A 17,198-nucleotide genomic window follows, 5' to 3' on the forward strand; every position below is an offset into this window, starting at 1 on the left:
CTGTGCACTGTGTCTTTTTTTTTTATTCTCTGAGTCGTATTATACACAGCAGGCCTCATTTCCAGCTACAATACAGTGTAAGAAATTATTGTCCTATCTTTATAGCAGTCAGCAAATCTTCACAGTAAGCTTGTGTGTTTTCGTTTTGCTGTTTTCAAATCAGAGGTACAAACTGAGCACGATCGGTCCTCATTTTCAGATTTTTATTTAAAATTAACCTAAAGCTTTCCTTGCTTACCCCAAGCACTCAAGCATGTATGAAAGTAGTTGAGTTGTCTATCACTTTTTACCAAAGAACAAATTTTCTCCGCGTTTTCCTCATTCTTTGAAACTGAATGGTGCCCTATCGTTGGTTTATCTTCAACGCTTTCGAGCCCATACTAAAGCAATTGTACCACTTATACATATATTGTAGAGACATTAGGTATTTCTTGGAAGCAGGCAAGATGAAAAATGAGCAATCGCCTTCGCTGGGAATCGAACCACGGACTTCTGGAATACCGACCCAGCGTGCAGAACCACTACACCACGAAGGCACGCTGGGAAGGCGGGAGAAATACCTTTCATACTCGCCCTTTTAAAGGGCGACTGGGATTTTTACGAGAACCAATCGCCAAATCCTGGGTGAAGAGAATCATCATCCAACACCCTTTTAGTTCTGGCGTTACTGTAGAGACATTCAATTAATTAGAAAAGCCGGAGAGATGAAAAATTAGCAAACGCCTTCGCAGGGAATCTAACCACGGACCTCTGAAAACCGGTCCAGCATGCAGAACCACTACACCATGAAGGTACGCTAGGAAGGCGGGAGAAATACCTTATAACCTTGTAATGTGTTTTTAATAATGATGCATTACTATATACTCCTCGAATTATCTCATGTTTCGGTAGCAGATTTACCTATGTAACAAAATTCAATGTTATAACGTTGTTCCATCTCGAAACAAATATTTTTTATACAATGTCTTCTCACGAAATGAAAATTACGCCTGCGTTTTGGTACCCAAAGGACAAACTAAACAGTTTAACCTGGGTTTACAAGAGATATCTCTCTTTCTAAACATAGACTTATTCTTTCACTTTTTACTTTTATGGATGGTCTTTTAATTTGTCCGGTTACTTCATGGGCGTAACTGCGTACCTTGTATTTTCAACATCGCGTCCTAATTATTTAAATATACGAAATTAGGCGTTAAATATATTTGTTCTGCGATAAACATTTTACATTTCCAGTTAGTCGCCAAAATGATTAAATTGAAATATTTGTCTAAGAGAGATACAAGTTTTTTGATACCTACAAATGTTGTTTCGTGGGTATTGAACCAATCTTTCATTACTTCTGACATTCTCATCACTAGTAAATCTAAACCCACAAAGATAATCCTTAAATGCTAGATGGATGAAAAAATAACTTAGCTTTATATTGAAATTATACACCATATTTTGTAGTCATTAGGTTAATTGGAAGCAGAAAAGATGAAAAATATGCAACCGCCTTCGCCGGGAATCGAACCACGGACCTCTGGAATACCGGCCCAACGTGCTACCGTTACACCACGAAGGCACGCCAGGGAAGTGAGAGAAATACCTTATAATATGATGTAACGTCTTTCGCCAAAAATGTTACAAGAACTTCCAGATATCCCTTCTAACATATGCGTGAGTATCATCATGTAGGAACAACTGATTTTGTATAGGCGACCCAGGGTATAACGTCAGATGGAAAGATAAATCCAACAGAATATTATTGTAAACCTTCCAGTATTGCACCAAATTAGTATGTCTATGAGTGCTTTTTTAAGGAATGGACCACATTATGTCTTTCTAATCCGGAAGTACAATATCTAAGATCTTACCAATAGACCACACTACTTTAAATTTTCGGCGAGGACATACATGAGTAGTAAACATGCTTCTGTGTTATTGTTGCACATTTTCATATGGGAGTGCTATGTTGAAACATTGCTATATTGAGAATGACATTTCAAAATTGCAAATTTTAAAATTAAATATCATGGCCAATTTTCGCCGCAAGACAATCAAATTTCTTTTATTTGTTTTTACTTTTTCATAACGAATATGAAACTTTCCCAGATATAAATATAAGAATCAGGAGACCACATTAAAAGTTAGACTTCATTATTTGTAGAAAATTATTTTTTTAACTTCACATTACCAAAATATGAATATTTTCGTCACTTAAAACACTTTTATGGTTGGAATTTTATGGTTAAAACACTTTTATGCGACCAAAGACTGAGAAAATAAAGACCGGGCAAGGACTTTTAAACCGAGTAGGGAGGTGAAAGTAAAAAGAGAAGGTGCACAACTAGATGTGTTATAACAGTTTCATATACAAAATTTCAATTAATTGTTTTTGAGTTATGCAAAATACATGCATAAATACATACATACGTACGTACGAAAAAAATCCCTTTTGAATCCACTTTAAATCAATTTTACAATCCGTTTTGAAAAAAAAAAGTTCTATCCGTACGTACACACGTCACACAAAGAAAATCGTCCGAATGTCTTCGGGAACGGTCAAAAGGGATATTTCTGTTAAAGTACGATACCCGAAATTTTTCGCGATTACAGTATTTCCTTTACTTCGTACAAAAAAGTAAAAAACTGCTTTCGTAATGTGACTAATCAAAAATATACTCTGAAAATAAAACAAAGATTTAACTTACTGTTCCAACTCCAATAAGAAACCTACATGCAACGAAAGCAAATACTGATAGTTTTGCAGCCAAGGGTATTAGGATTGTACATGCAGATGCCAAGGCAAGAAATATGAGGAGAGTCCGTTTCCCACCATATAATTCAGCCATACGGCCGCCAGGCATGAAACCTACCAACTGGCCATAGTAAACAGCTCCTAAGGCTAGTCCTTCGATTTCTGGACTCCAATGAAATTCTCCTCGCCTTTCTGTTTCCTAAAAAAAATGAAGGGAAAATGGTATTATTATGCTCTATGAAATCATCCAGATCTTTTCATATGATACTCCAATGAGGAGGAAGAATTTGATAATTTATTGTAATTAATAATTACATGCATCAAAGTAACTACCTCAGATATTGAGAAATTCTCCTTAACCCAAGAAAAATATCATAGATTACCGATATGACTTCCAAAGCAAACTAAAACGCAATTCAACTAACCATTTTTGAACCACAGTCTTTCTGAAATCACTCAACTGACTAAATACTGACTGCTGGTTGTAGAACTCGTTTTTATATCATGTTGGTGTAGGTACCAAGTTTTTCAAAAATTTGCTCCTCTACGATCCAATGGCCTGCCTTAAGCAGGCTCTTTTTGCTTTAATTTTCCCCTGTGAATTCTTTTCGAACGCTGGGTTCATAAGATACCTATCATTGCAGTTGATTTCAATACGCTCCCCAGAGTTCAAAGATTAATTTTGAAATAGTGAATCAGGTTGACTTACCGTTAATACAAGTAAGATTTTTCGCATAGATTTATTTACAATTTAGTGAAACATTTTAAAAATTCGTATCACAATCTATGCAGCCAATGCCAAACTTTATAATACTTAAATATAGGTAAATTCGTTGAATTGTTTAACATATTTCACAAATCTCAAGCGATGCTATGCTGTTTCCTGTGGTTGAGGCACGCGTGTGGAACGAAATGGGCTTACATACTGCTGTCTGGGGTATCACAAAAGTTAATGTAGTGAGCATTTATGAATTACACGAAAGAAACTTCATGAGTTTGGCGGTATTTCAGTGTTATAAAATTTGGTACGATAAATGATTGTCAAATTTAAGAACATGCATAACTGAACTGAACAGACATTTTTATAACTATTGATTGAGAAAATGGACTTCTAGGAATCAATATATAATTTTGCAAAAACGAAAATGAGAAGATTTAAATTTTAATACATCAAGATTACTTTTTTTTATTTATGATAATTTGGGGCCATTTGGTTTGGTTACGTACAGCTTCATCTTAATTATTGAACAGTTAGAGAAACAGAAAAAACAGCGTACAGATATTACTGACATAGAAGCTCCCAGCTAAAATATCAACTTAAATGCCTACGGGAAGAAGAGTGAAAAAATAGGGATAAGGGAAGAGGTCTCTTCCCAGCTTAAGCCTGACGTCAATACAGACAGAACCAATACGAACTACCTAATTAATTGGTTTATGACAGGACATGGCTCCTTCCCCACTTATTTTTAAGAACGAAACATAGCTCTGTCCGAGCAACGCATATGTAGAGAAAACCCTAACCACAACATCGTCAAATGCCCATGAACAGTAAACTAACACTTAACACTCCCAGAGACCAATATATATATATATATATATATATATATATATATATATTGACATATATATATATATATATGTCAATGCCTGCAAATAGCATTAAAACAAAACAACTAAAAAGAAATATAGCGCTATCAGTCATACTACTCGCTAGTAGAGAAGAAGAATTGTGCAATATCAGATAAGCATAATAATAAACACACTCGAATTTTCACAAATTTAAATTAGAAATGACAAAACGACCTACTTGACAAAATGAACGACAAAATGAATGAAAGTAGAGACTAGAATTGACAAAAAGACGAGAGGACCATACAACACTTATTTGCATCCAATAAAACAAAAGAAAGGTTGAAATTTTCTTCACATACAATTGCTTTCCGTGTGTACTCGGTATATGCTCTCTGCATATATGTATGTAATCATGTTACTACATATGTAGTATATAAAAGTATTGTTATGTATTTACCATTATGTTTTATAACATAAGTACGAATTGCACCATTTGTCACAAATATGTTGTAACTGTATGTAAACGAAACTTCTTCAAAAATAATGTTGAAATGAAGATAGATAATGCAGTTGGACAATACCCATAATGCTAATGGTTAAAAAATAGGTTTCTGCTGCACTTCAACATGAACCTGAACCTGAACAGACACAAAGATATTAAAAGGGGAAAAAAATTAAAAATCAAAAAGTGAAAATTTCGAGGTGTACACTACCTCTAAAGGGCAGGGTTTAGGGGACAATTTAACGGAATAAAAAGCATGTGAATAGACGCTCAAAGATTACTTTATGCTGTATGCCAAAGCTAGTAAGCTTGTAGGATTTCGATCTGATGTTAGTGTTAAATGCTGTGTTCAATTACAGACGAAACATACAATTACACAACGAAATGCTGCAGAGCATGTATAAAGAATAAATAGCAGAGAACTGCAAGTATATTGCAGATTTGAATTACAAGAATTTGGTGAAGTGAGAAATGAAACATATGAGATATTTAAGAATATGTTCTCTAAAATATTTTTCCTTCCAGATGCCCGAAAGAAAAGGAGACGCGATTTTAATACAGTAATATCTTCAGTTTATTGTCCAGTGAAGTGTATCATCTGAAAATATTTAAATTTAGTTCTAGAATTGAAACTCGTGTATTTAAAAGTTGGCTTATCGTTAATTTAAAATTTAGAATCGTAGCAAGGCCGTTAAAGACCTTCGTTGCGATTGCTTAAATTCTGGTGTGAAACACTGTCAGAATTATTATTTAAATAATCAGTTATTTATATAATTTCAGTTTTTAGTAAAACTTCTTTTTCATTTCCTCACCAAAAAGGTAAATGAGTTAGAAAGTATTTAAGCTGAGGCTTGGGGATTGTAAGACAGAGCGTGCTTCTGCCTCTCAAGGCCCCGTTACTCAGTTTTACCAAGTCTGATAAGATTGCAATTAATCGCCTTTGCGTTAAAGCTACCAGATCTGACTCAACTTTGATTTAAATTAAATTTGTAGAGACATTAGGTTATTTGGAAGCAGGAAACATCAGAAATGAGCAATGCAATCGTCGGGACTCGAACCTCGGACCTCTTGAATACGCGTTGAGTGTGCTGGCTATTACACCACGAAGACATGCTAAGAAGGCGGGAGAAATACTTGATATACTCCCCCTTTTAAAGGGCGGCTGAGGATTAGAGAACCCAATCACCAAATCCTGGGAGTGGAGAATCATCATCCACCACCTTTTTTAGTTCGGGCGCCACTGAAGAGTAACTTTGAATTTTTCAATGTCAGGAAACTGAAGAAATGAGCAATGCCCTCGCCGGGACTCGAACCTTGCCCCCCCCCCGAATATGCATCGAGTATGCTTTCAGTTACACCACGAAGGCATGCTAAGAAGGTGGAAGAAATACCTTATATAAATTGTGTAATCATTGACTACTAGATTAAGTTTTTGAATTTGAATTTCATTGTTATTTTAGTTACATCTCAATTTGATGGCTGATCTAGTAAGCACAAGAAGTGCGTTTATGTTCTAAATTTTTTTAAATAAAACGGTTTATTTTAACATTTTATAGTCTGTGTAGTTCATTTCAAATACTGCGATAATTTGCTGAACGTGAGTTTGATTCAAGTTTATGCTACCAAAGCAAGTCAAATTCTGTAAGTTACAGTTACTGTTTGTGAATATTATTCCTTTTTCTTTACACAGTGTACTTTATATCTCTCCATATCTTGTACATGACCAACATAAACTAGAAGTTTCTAAATCACATGATAAAAACGGTAAGGCGAAAAATGGTGGAAATATACAATCGCACAGTGTATCTTTAAGCACAAATTACACATTTAACCAACCAACGTTTTTATAAAATTTTGATAGAAGTGTACATTTTAAGGTCAGAAAATACATTATTTATAAGGTGAACTCATATTTGTTTATTTACCTTTCTTTTTTGATAAATTATTAAATAATTCATATGTACAAATTGAAGGAATAAGGATGTATTATCAGTATGATTCTTCTTTGTAAGGCTGCGTACGCACTTGCCTTTCACTCTATAATTCATGCAACCAATTTATCACGTATTCACTAATACATACTCGAGTGAAGTAAATATGTCATAAACAATTTATACAGAAAATAAAGTCGTTTTGCGACCACCTAATGTCCTCAACCAAGGTCCCAGATTCTTAAATTTTAACTTGCATGAATTTTTTTTCTACTTGTCTGTATCACAGTTTGTTAGGCAAATAAATTCTGTTGTGTCTCCGTCACCTGTTAGTTGCAGTACAATCTCTATTACTTGTACTGCAACGTACAGCTGAAATGTGCACTGCTTTTACTGCAACTTACAACGACGAGCTACATTGCTTGTACTACAACTAAACCAGCTTTTACAAAACAAAAAATTACAATTTATTCCCTTAATATTTTTGCTTTTCACATTTTGGAGCAATGGAAATCGATGGGGCACAGAAGATGAGCTTCAAACGAGCACTGGGGAATCCTAATTACCCACTGGCCTTCACTATGCAGTAGGCTTGTTTATTCGAATATCAATGCCTGGTGAGACGTCTCAAGCCAACTGTTTAGCGGTTATGTAATAGTTTCTCCGTGCCAGGAATGACAAATAGCGATCTTCAGGTATTGCAGTTAACTTCGAAAGACCTTGGCCAACAAAATTATTAACTATTCCCATGCATAAAATGGAATCCAGATAGGGTGGCAGACATTTTTAATTTCTTCTCAAATTAAAAACAAACAAACAAAAAAAAGGAATTGTGGAAAATCACCAAATTTTAAACATTAACTTTAAAAGATGTTTTAACCGAAAGCGTTAAAAAATAGAATGATAAAAGTCCAATTTTAAATATTGATTTAAATTTCATTCAAAGAAATTTCATCTTAAATTGTATAAAATGTGTAATTTTTATCGTTTAACTATTTAATACGAATGTACTAAAAGTAATACATAGCAATAAAAATATCACTAATAAATGTCCTGTAATTTAGATAAAAAGTACACTTTCTGTACACACAAAATGGTATTTATATCTTGCCTATATTTGGTCTGACACACTGCAAAATATGTAAACTGGCAACATATCTCTTAGTCTAAACATTCGAAATATTAGGATTAGGTGTTGCTCTCCAAAAGGATAATTTGTAAGGAGCGACATACACACTTTATCGGTTGAAAACGTGAGATATTGTTTTAAAATTTTATTAGTAATTATTTAAAAGTTATTTATTTATTTATTTATTTTTAAACATTATTCTTAATATTGTACATAGCTTCATTATGAGCACCTGTTTTAATTGAAGACTTATCAGTTCCTACTCAACTACTTTATAAAGTTTAAAATTGCTTTGGTAGCATAAAATAGTATCAATCTTCTAACAGAAGTTAAACGAATTATCGCCGTCTCTGGACAGAGCTACAAGTCTTAAGAAGGTTTTTAAAACAAACCTTTTCATTAAATAGGAGCTCGAAAAAAGTAAATGATAGTAGTTACAATGTAACCAATTTCTTGTGGCCATACAATTGAAATTAAAAAGAAGTTCAAATTTAAAATTAAACCAGTGATCAAAGACTACACACAATTGCCAATTCAATTTAACATGAAATTGGCTGACAAATTTAAACGGCGAAAGTATTTAAATGTAGGTCCTATAATTCAAAGCCGAAGAATGAAATCTTACTTGAGATAACAAAAAGCTAGTAACGTGGCCTCGAGAGACAGAACAAGCTCTGAATTAAACTCCTGAAGCTTTCCTTGTATTATCTCCTTTCTCGTAGGGAAACATAAACGAGAAGTAACAGTAAAGTTCCAAAACATAAATAATTGGTTAGTGAAAAATAAATGTAATAACCTTATAACTTTGTTTATATTAAGCCATTTTGGTAACAAACGACACTTTGGTAGTATCAGAAACACTGTTTGTTGTTCCAGGTTCTAATTTGTTTTAATTAACAATTATATTATTTTTTCAAACTGAGAAGAGTATCTCACGTACAATGTCAATAATTTAAGCACTGAAACATTGTTCATAGTTAAACTATAAGATTAAATTCTTAAGACTTCCTTTAATTTGTCTTCGAAATTTGCTCGAATTTAGAAGCAAGAACGATTTTTTACAGATGCAATTTGTAATTTTTGACTTTGAACGGATTTACTATTATTGGACATTTCTTAACTCATCATTGCAAGATGATCGATATTGAGAAATAAGACATACGCAGTAATTAAAAGCATAACTTTCCTCGAACTTCTTTTGCTCCATTTTTCTCAATAAAACTTTCTTGAAATTATGCTTGTTTTTGGAGCAAATACTTAAGAGAATTTCAATGCTTTTGAATATTCATGTGCTTTTCCTAATCTTAATATTTTAGGTTTGAAGTGTATTTATAAATTTTACATAAACATATTTGTTGTGATCTCCAGGATATTCTGCAAATCAGTCTTTAAATTTTAGATTTAACAGCCATTGTCTTCTGTATGACAGGGCGCACAAGGGTCAATCTGCATTTCAATTTAGTGAAATTAAAATTAATTAAATTCAGTTTTATAAAGTTTCTCATTCATATGAGACAGGGATATATGCAAGAAATTTATTTGAAGATATTATATCAAAGATTACTTAAGTTGCTTTACCGAAGTTTTATGAAAAGGAAATTGTCAATGAGCAAGTATTGCCAATTAAGTAAATCTTCGTAATGGCTACATTTGTTACAATTGTCCTTTAATTTTGAACATTAGTCAAAGCATTTTTTTGTTATGCTTTGTGGCTTGGTCTGCCTCCTCATAGCCATATGGCAGGTTTCGCCTGCTAGGTAGGCTTGGGGGGCTAGTGCTTAGAACTATCTAATTAACCGATATTAATGTTATAAAAATCAACATAAGTTATAATCTAAACCAATATGAGCAACTTGATTAAACTTTTGACTAACGCGTACCATATAAAATTAGAAAACCTTTTATACCACCACTACATTTTACAATGATTATTTTTCAGTTTCTCAATAAAATATTAAAAGTAATATATATTGACATTTGCACAGCCTATTGGCTATCTGTAATATACACACATAAAAATATTAGATTAAAAATTGGTTATTCTATTAAATACCAAAATTTAATTTTAATACTCTAATTCTAAAAGTTTGTGCGAAATTTGGGCCTGTTTAAGAGAGATCAATTTATTTACGTCAGGTCTTATTTCACTTAATTTTAGCAGTGAATTTGGATCCACTTTTAATATTGTTTTGTATTTATTTTTCAAATATAACACGGAAGAAAATCCTTGCTCACACAAATAGGTTGCGCAAAAAGGCAATAGAAATGTAATAGCTTTATTTGAAATGCCTTTAAATTCTTTTTTTTTTTTTTTTTTTTTTTTTTTTTTTTTTCCGGTTCAGCCAAAAGTTCACAAGCGTTTTTTTTTTAATCTTCAGTAAGAGTTCTATCACGAGAAATTTCTATTAATTGTTCTTTTTCTTCACGCGATAAAATTTCACGGGCAATCACGCGATAAAATTTCACGGACAAAATGGATTTCTAATCCTACTTTCTTTTTCATAATCCTCAGAAAAATATATGTTGCAATTATTTATCCATGAAAAAAATTATTTTTAATGTAGGGTGCTAATTCTTCTTTTACTTTCTAAAAGTGGAAAAAAGCTTTAAATATTATTATCCAGTCCTTTTATTATTAGCTCGAGTCCCTTTATCATAGCATTTACTTTATCTCTTAATGGTACAAAAAATTAACACTTTATCCTTGTAATCCCAAATTTAATTCATTTAACTTTCCAAAAATATCAGCTGAATAAGCGAAACGCGCCAACCATAATTCACTAAATAAAAATTTTGCAACTGAAATTTTGAACCACAGAGGAAAATTTGAATTTCCCATCGACGTTCAAAAAGACAATTTAAAACTTTGCCCCTTGATAACCAGCTTACTTCGAAATATAACAAAAGCGTTTCATGTTCACAGCCCATCTCTTGCCATAAAATCATAAATAGTCTTGAATTTAAAGCTTGGCTTTTAATTAGTTTAATATAATTAATAATTTTCATAGCTTGATTCAAAACGATTTTCAGGTTTTCTGGTGTTGTTTTGGCTGCTAAAGCTTCATGATGGATGGAGCAATGAGTAAATTTAGTTTCAGATGCGACTTTCTTTTTCTGAGAAATACCACCGGAATGTTTTCCTTTTAAAGCCCGAGCTCTAACTGCATATGGCAATGCACGTGTTCCAAGAAATATCATTCTCAGACATAAAATTCTCAATTACTTTAAAAATTTCATTTGCAGTTGCTCCACCATGAAGAGATTTACAAAATAAATACTCTTTAGCAATAATTCGTTTATCATCTTCAAAACATATGTAAACTAATAATTGCACAAAGTTCGTTATGTCAGCACTTTCATCCAATTGTAATGCGAAATACTCACTGTATTTTATTGTTTGAATAAGTGTGCCTTTTATGGAATTTATCATTTCATGAATTCGTTGACTTACTGTATCATTTGATAACAGGAAATTATTAAGTTCATTAGCCGCTTTTTTCTTTGAATATGTTAAAATGATATCTTCATCTGCTGGTAATATAAGGTTTTCTCCGGTAGTGTGAGCCTGCGAATCTTGGTAATTCTCAGGCTTATTAGGTAACTAGTTTCCAAAGCTTTTTTACTTTAAGTAGCAAAATTATTCATTACTTGTTTACTAATATGAATTCCGATGATTTCCTCTTAAAATATTCTTCAGATTTACCTTTAAGTTGGCATGCTGAGATACAAGATGTCGTCTATTATAACTTCTGAAATAATTAAAACCAGATGATGAATCTGTTAAATTAAAAACAGATGAAAAACGAACTTGCATTTACTGTCACGAAAATCACGTTTCTTCTTATCGCGGTTGTAAGGTATATAGAAAAGGATTCAATCATTTAGAAAAGATAGAAAAACCGCAAGAAATTCTCACTAAAGATAACTTCTCCGAATTCATTCAAGCTTCAGGCCAAACTAATCAAGAAATGCCTAAAAACCTTTACTGTGACAAAGTTAAGCAGAAAAACCCGCAAGAAAATTTAGCAGAAATCATTCACATTTTTAAAGATCAAAAAACCCTTTATCTCATGAAATCAATAACCACAACAGCTTAGAGAATTAAATCAGCTAAATCAAATATGTAGAAACATTGTCTAGCTTAGCATAGATATAGACATAGACTTATAATATGACTCCCTCCGAAGTTTGTGTGACTACGATCCTACAAGTGAAAAAGTGGTAAAAAGACCCCGCACAATACACCACAACGCATGTTGGTAACTGTAAATATGTAAATAGTTGCCACATTTGGCGGGAAAGCGCCCGTTTGGAGACATAATTGGCGACATGCCATAGACGGATGGAGAACCTTCTGGAACGAATTCTTACCAATTTAGCTCAGAATGTTCTCCCGAACACAAGACGAAAGCTATATAAACCCTGCTGGTCCGCAGTATCGAGTGTATGTGCCTCGTCTAGCGAGCTAATAGTCAGTCATTGAGCGAGTGTCTCGAAGTCTAGCGCCGAGTTGGTCGTCGAGTGCATCGAGAGAGTCTTTTAGTGCATCGTCGAGTTTTGTCTTAGACTGTGCTGAGTCGAGAGTTATACTCCTGGGTATCGTCGAGCGCATCGCGTGGAGAGTCTCGAGAGTACGTGGAGTTCCGAGAACGACAAAGCAGAGTTTGGAGCTGTACTCGGGTGCTTTGCAATGAAGCTGTCGCCAACGTTATTGCCTGACAGTGTGAAGGCTGTGTCGCTGAACGTGTCAGCGTGTTTATAACAGTTCGACGACTGTAAAAGTGATTTTGGAGCTATCTGATTAATATTGGTAAAAAAAGTGTGTTTCGATACTTCATCAAATGTCGTCGTTATTCACTCCAAATCTACAAACTCCGTACGAATGTGAAGGAAGAAAATAACGTAACAACTGGTGTCAGAAAAAGAAAAAAACGCGCAACAATATATTACTTTAATTTAAACTAAAAATAAGCAAATTATGAAAACCTCATATTTCAGAGACTTTTTCAAGTGGGACAAATCTTGACAATACAGTGCTCTCTCTTAGTTATTAAATTTTTCTGCAGCGCATAAATAAAAGTACATTTGCTCGTATGTGAATAACTATAAACTCATTTTTTTTCGCATTCTACACTGACTGACTTTTAGATTCTGTAAACGTTTTTAGACTTGGAGAAAAATTATTGGAAATTACCTTCATCGTGGATTGTAGATACTAATCGGTCAATCGGGTTCTTTTCTTATCAGTTTTCAACTGTCAGAAAAAACTGTTCACGTATAAATGTACACTGTGCAAAAAAAAAAAAAAAAAAAAAAAGACATTTCTATATATCCCATTCTACTGGGCCGATTGAAGAAATTCAAACTGAGTTTTCCATTTCTGAAAAGCGCGACTTAGGATATATATTAGATTTATATATAGTATTATCCTAACACAGGTATTTTGACACAAAATCGGACTTTTTCTGAAATTGCATGCCAATTTTTTTCCATATTTCGAATCCTACAACTCATATTATGCCTAAATATTAAATTTTGTAAAATGAGGTGCGAAATCTGTGGAGAATTTCAAAAATTTATCTTAGCCCCCTTTTTTTCAGTTTACGCCAAAAATAATTCACTTGCCGAACTTCTTAATTTATAACAACCTATTTTCCTTTCCTTCTTTTTTTCATTGTAGACGGGCGGAAAAAAAGACATCATTCATACTTTCAAATATTTTTAACAAAGTGCGTAAACCACATTTGACGTTATTATCGCTTATAAAAAATATACCAAATTTCAAAATGACCCAATATGTAAATTCACGTATATCCTAGGAAAATTTGAATAAAAAAAACTTTAATATGTTGCAGGTATGCTTAGAAATACATCTTTAAGATGATTTTAAACTTTTATAGGTTATAATTCAAAATTGTTTTCGAAAATTTATAAAAATTATTTAAAAATTTAAAATTTTTTTTAATTAAATAATAAAAATCTGATGTGTACACCACATGACTTCCTTGTACGGAATATTAAATTATACGCATTTTTTCTTGCATTTTATTTAAACTTATTAGATTGAATTAAACCTACTTCGCCGACAGCGCATAAACCACAATAGAATAAATGCGTTCTTTAAAATTCACTTCGTTTACCATAGCGACACTCTGACGCTAGGTTTACTTAGTATTATATTTCATTCATATTATAGTAACTCAGAATGCTCCAAATGTATATCATTTAAAGAATTATCTAATAGTTGCACACATGTTCTATTCAAATACTATAATAAAGCTAGAACTATGTATAAAAGAAATTAAGCAAACAAAACAAAAACAGTTTTTCACAGACGATTGAGTATTTCTCATTTAATTAATTCACTTCTCACTTCGCGAGAAGGCAAAAATACATAAAAACTCAAAATATCTATATTAAAAATTACGAAGTAAATCTGAAACGCTTATTTCCTCGAAAAAATTCCAGAAAGAATTAAGCATGATTTAATTGGCAATAATAAATGAATGCGTTATCTTTGTTGTTGCGAAGCTAAGTTTCTCTAGATTGGCAACAAATCCACTAGTCTCCTGTTTCAAATGTAAACATCAATGGCCGCCATTAAAAACAGTCTTAGCGGCAATTAAACAACTTTATAATTGCTGATAATTCTAAAAATATTGCACACAGATTTACTAAAGGCATAAAATCTTTAACCGGAAGATAAAAACAACATAATTCAATCATTTTTAAAGCAAAAACTTTCAATTTACAAACATATAAGAGTAAAGAAACTGAGATCACTGAGCCGGGTAATAGAGTGGATATATATATATAAATATATTTATATACGTTTGGTGCTGCCGATTGCAACCAAAATACGAGGTGCACATCTACATGTTATAGCAGTCCTATATACAAAATTTCAACGTTCTGAGGCTACTCGTTTTTGAGTTATGCGAGATACGTACGTACGCACGTACGTACATACGTTCGTACAGACGCCACTAAAAATTCTCTTCAGAATTAATTTTAAAGCAGTTTTATAATTTTTTTGAAGGAAACAGTATTTTATTCTGTCCTTACGTACAGATATGACGCAAAAACATCGTTAAATTGCATTCGATAGCGGTCAAAATGGATATTTTCGTTGAAATATGCTGCCTGAAACTTTTCGCGATTACAATACTTCCTTTTTACTTCGTACAAGAAAGTAAAAAATGGGTGAATTTTATTTGGATTAAGCCTAAATTTCGAATTCTGGAAGAAGAAATCAAGTAAGTTTAATAAAGAAAGAAATATTAAAAGATATATATTAAATTAAATTAATTAACATTGAGGAATTAAAATTTTGAGAGCTACAAACCTATTCCTGCGAATTTACAAAACATGGCATTTTGGCATAATCAGGATCATAGAATCGAAATATAGAAAAAATTGACATGTTATTTCAGAAAAAGTCCGATTTTGTATCAAAATTTCTGTATTAGAACAATTCTGCATATAAATCTAATGAGTATCCTAAGTCGTACTTTCGAGATATGCAAAACGCAAGTTGAATTTCGTCAATCGGCGCAGTAGAACAGTACATATAGAGCTGTCCCTTTTTCTTCTCCCGCAGTGTACATCGAAATAAAATGATTATTCTTAGTACAAAAAATTCGTAAATGAGCTTATTTATTTTTTGACAAACACGAATAAACATTAATGAAATCTGTTCCTTCAAATCTTTGAATAAGTAAATTAATTCATTATATTTATAGAGAGATTTTCTGGTGGATTATTAACGTTTGTTTTTAATGGAAATGAAAATCATATAAACTCTAACTTCAAATAACTCAAATCTTCAAAACACCACATTTGCAACAAATACGTAATATGAATGTCTTCGGGGGGGGCACATGCGGCTCGCTGGCCTCAGTTTGAGGTCACTGGCCTAAATGAATTATTTATAAATTATTTGCTCAAGAGAACATAAAAGTTTTTAAAAATACAAAATCTTACTTTTACTTCCGATTTAAGTTGCAATGTTTCAATTTCCTGTGAAAGACATTCGTTAGATGACTTGACATGAATGATAGACTCATTGCTTCTGTCCACCATAGATACAATAGCCAGACTGAGATTGGTATTGAGAGAAATTGCTAGCGTAGAAGCCAAGAAGCCAATGAATGAAAATATAAATCTCTTTGGAATAAAATCTGAAAAAAGTTTTAAAGAAAAGAAAGATTATTCCTAGCGTGTATGATACCCGAAAAATATCTGAAAAAATTTTAAAAAGTGGTAGAGGGAACCAAAGTAAGCATTTTTTGTTGTACTATGTGTTTCTGGAAATGACGCGTTCAGGGGTTGGTAGATGACCTTTAATTGTTATGGCAATTTAAAGCAGAGTCTGGTTCTACCATGATAGTGCTCCCTCTCATTTTAGCACTCATGTCAGGAATTACCAGGACGGCACATATGCAAACCACTGGCTAGGTGGAAGTTGACCTATTAATTGGCCATCGCGATCTCCAGTTTTATCATGTTCAGATTTATTCTTGTGGGATCACTTGAAAAACGCAGTGTACGAAATCTTATGGACTCCGAATAAGATCTTGTCGTCAGACTGTTTGTTGCTGTTGGATAATAGAGATATTAGGGATATGCCTGGCATCTTTAAAAATGCACCACATCCATACGCCAATAGTGTGAAGCCTGTATTCGTCTTGGTGGTCACTCATTTCAGCATCTGCTGTAAGACAGCGTTAGTTAAAAAGTTTGTTTAATTTCCTTTGACCGGTCTCTTTTTCACATTTTTGTCTTCACCAGCGCTTAAACAAGTCATTTCTGAACACATATTCTATAACATAAAATGTTTATTTTGGTCCTTTTAACAACTTTAATATGGTACTTACGTATTAACGTAACCATCTTAGTAGAAAACGCTAAATTTTCAGAATGTGCCAAACTCTGGCAACCATGAACATCACGATTCTTTCAGAAACCATGCTCATAGCAATCCCTCGGCCAAGCAACACCTCCATTTTCGTAGGCATTCTTTTTTGTTGTATTACAAGTTTCAAAGCTTTGATGAACAAATGATGATATTTTTTGCCTTAGTTTTAAAATATGAGCTTGTGGAATAGTAATGGATGAAACTGCGGTAAATTTTCTCTAGGAATATAGAAGATTGCTGAAAATTTTCTAAAGGAGACAACGACGAAATCCGTTTTATAGTTAGGCCGCTATTGCCGAGATTTGCACGAAGCCGAGTCTCCGCAATTGTCTGATGTTTTTGAAAGTGAAAGCACATCGCTGTATACTTCGGAAGAAGAACAGCGCAAAAACCTTACAGAAAAATTT

General features: G+C 32.9%; 1 protein-coding gene across 9 annotated transcripts in view; it reads right to left on the bottom strand.

Moving 5' to 3' along the window:
* Positions 1 to 17,198, bottom strand: part of LOC118203504 (dietary and metabolic glutamate transporter-like) — a 205,500-nt gene that overhangs the window by 48,198 nt on the left and 140,104 nt on the right. For all 9 annotated transcript variants that reach the window (XM_085815060.1, XM_085815064.1, XM_085815061.1 and 6 more), the window contains 2 exons: positions 15,858 to 16,054; positions 2,694 to 2,939 (listed from right to left, as the gene is read on the bottom strand). In XM_085815060.1, coding sequence (XP_085671186.1) covers positions 2,694 to 2,939; positions 15,858 to 16,054 — 443 coding nt within the window. The remainder of the gene's footprint in view (positions 1 to 2,693; positions 2,940 to 15,857; positions 16,055 to 17,198) is intronic.

The sequence above is a fragment of the Stegodyphus dumicola genome, chromosome 4 (genome assembly GCF_044657685.1).
Source record: "Stegodyphus dumicola isolate Sdum_Otavi_A_Nest chromosome 4, ASM4465768v1".
Taxonomy (NCBI): domain Eukaryota; kingdom Metazoa; phylum Arthropoda; class Arachnida; order Araneae; family Eresidae; genus Stegodyphus; species Stegodyphus dumicola.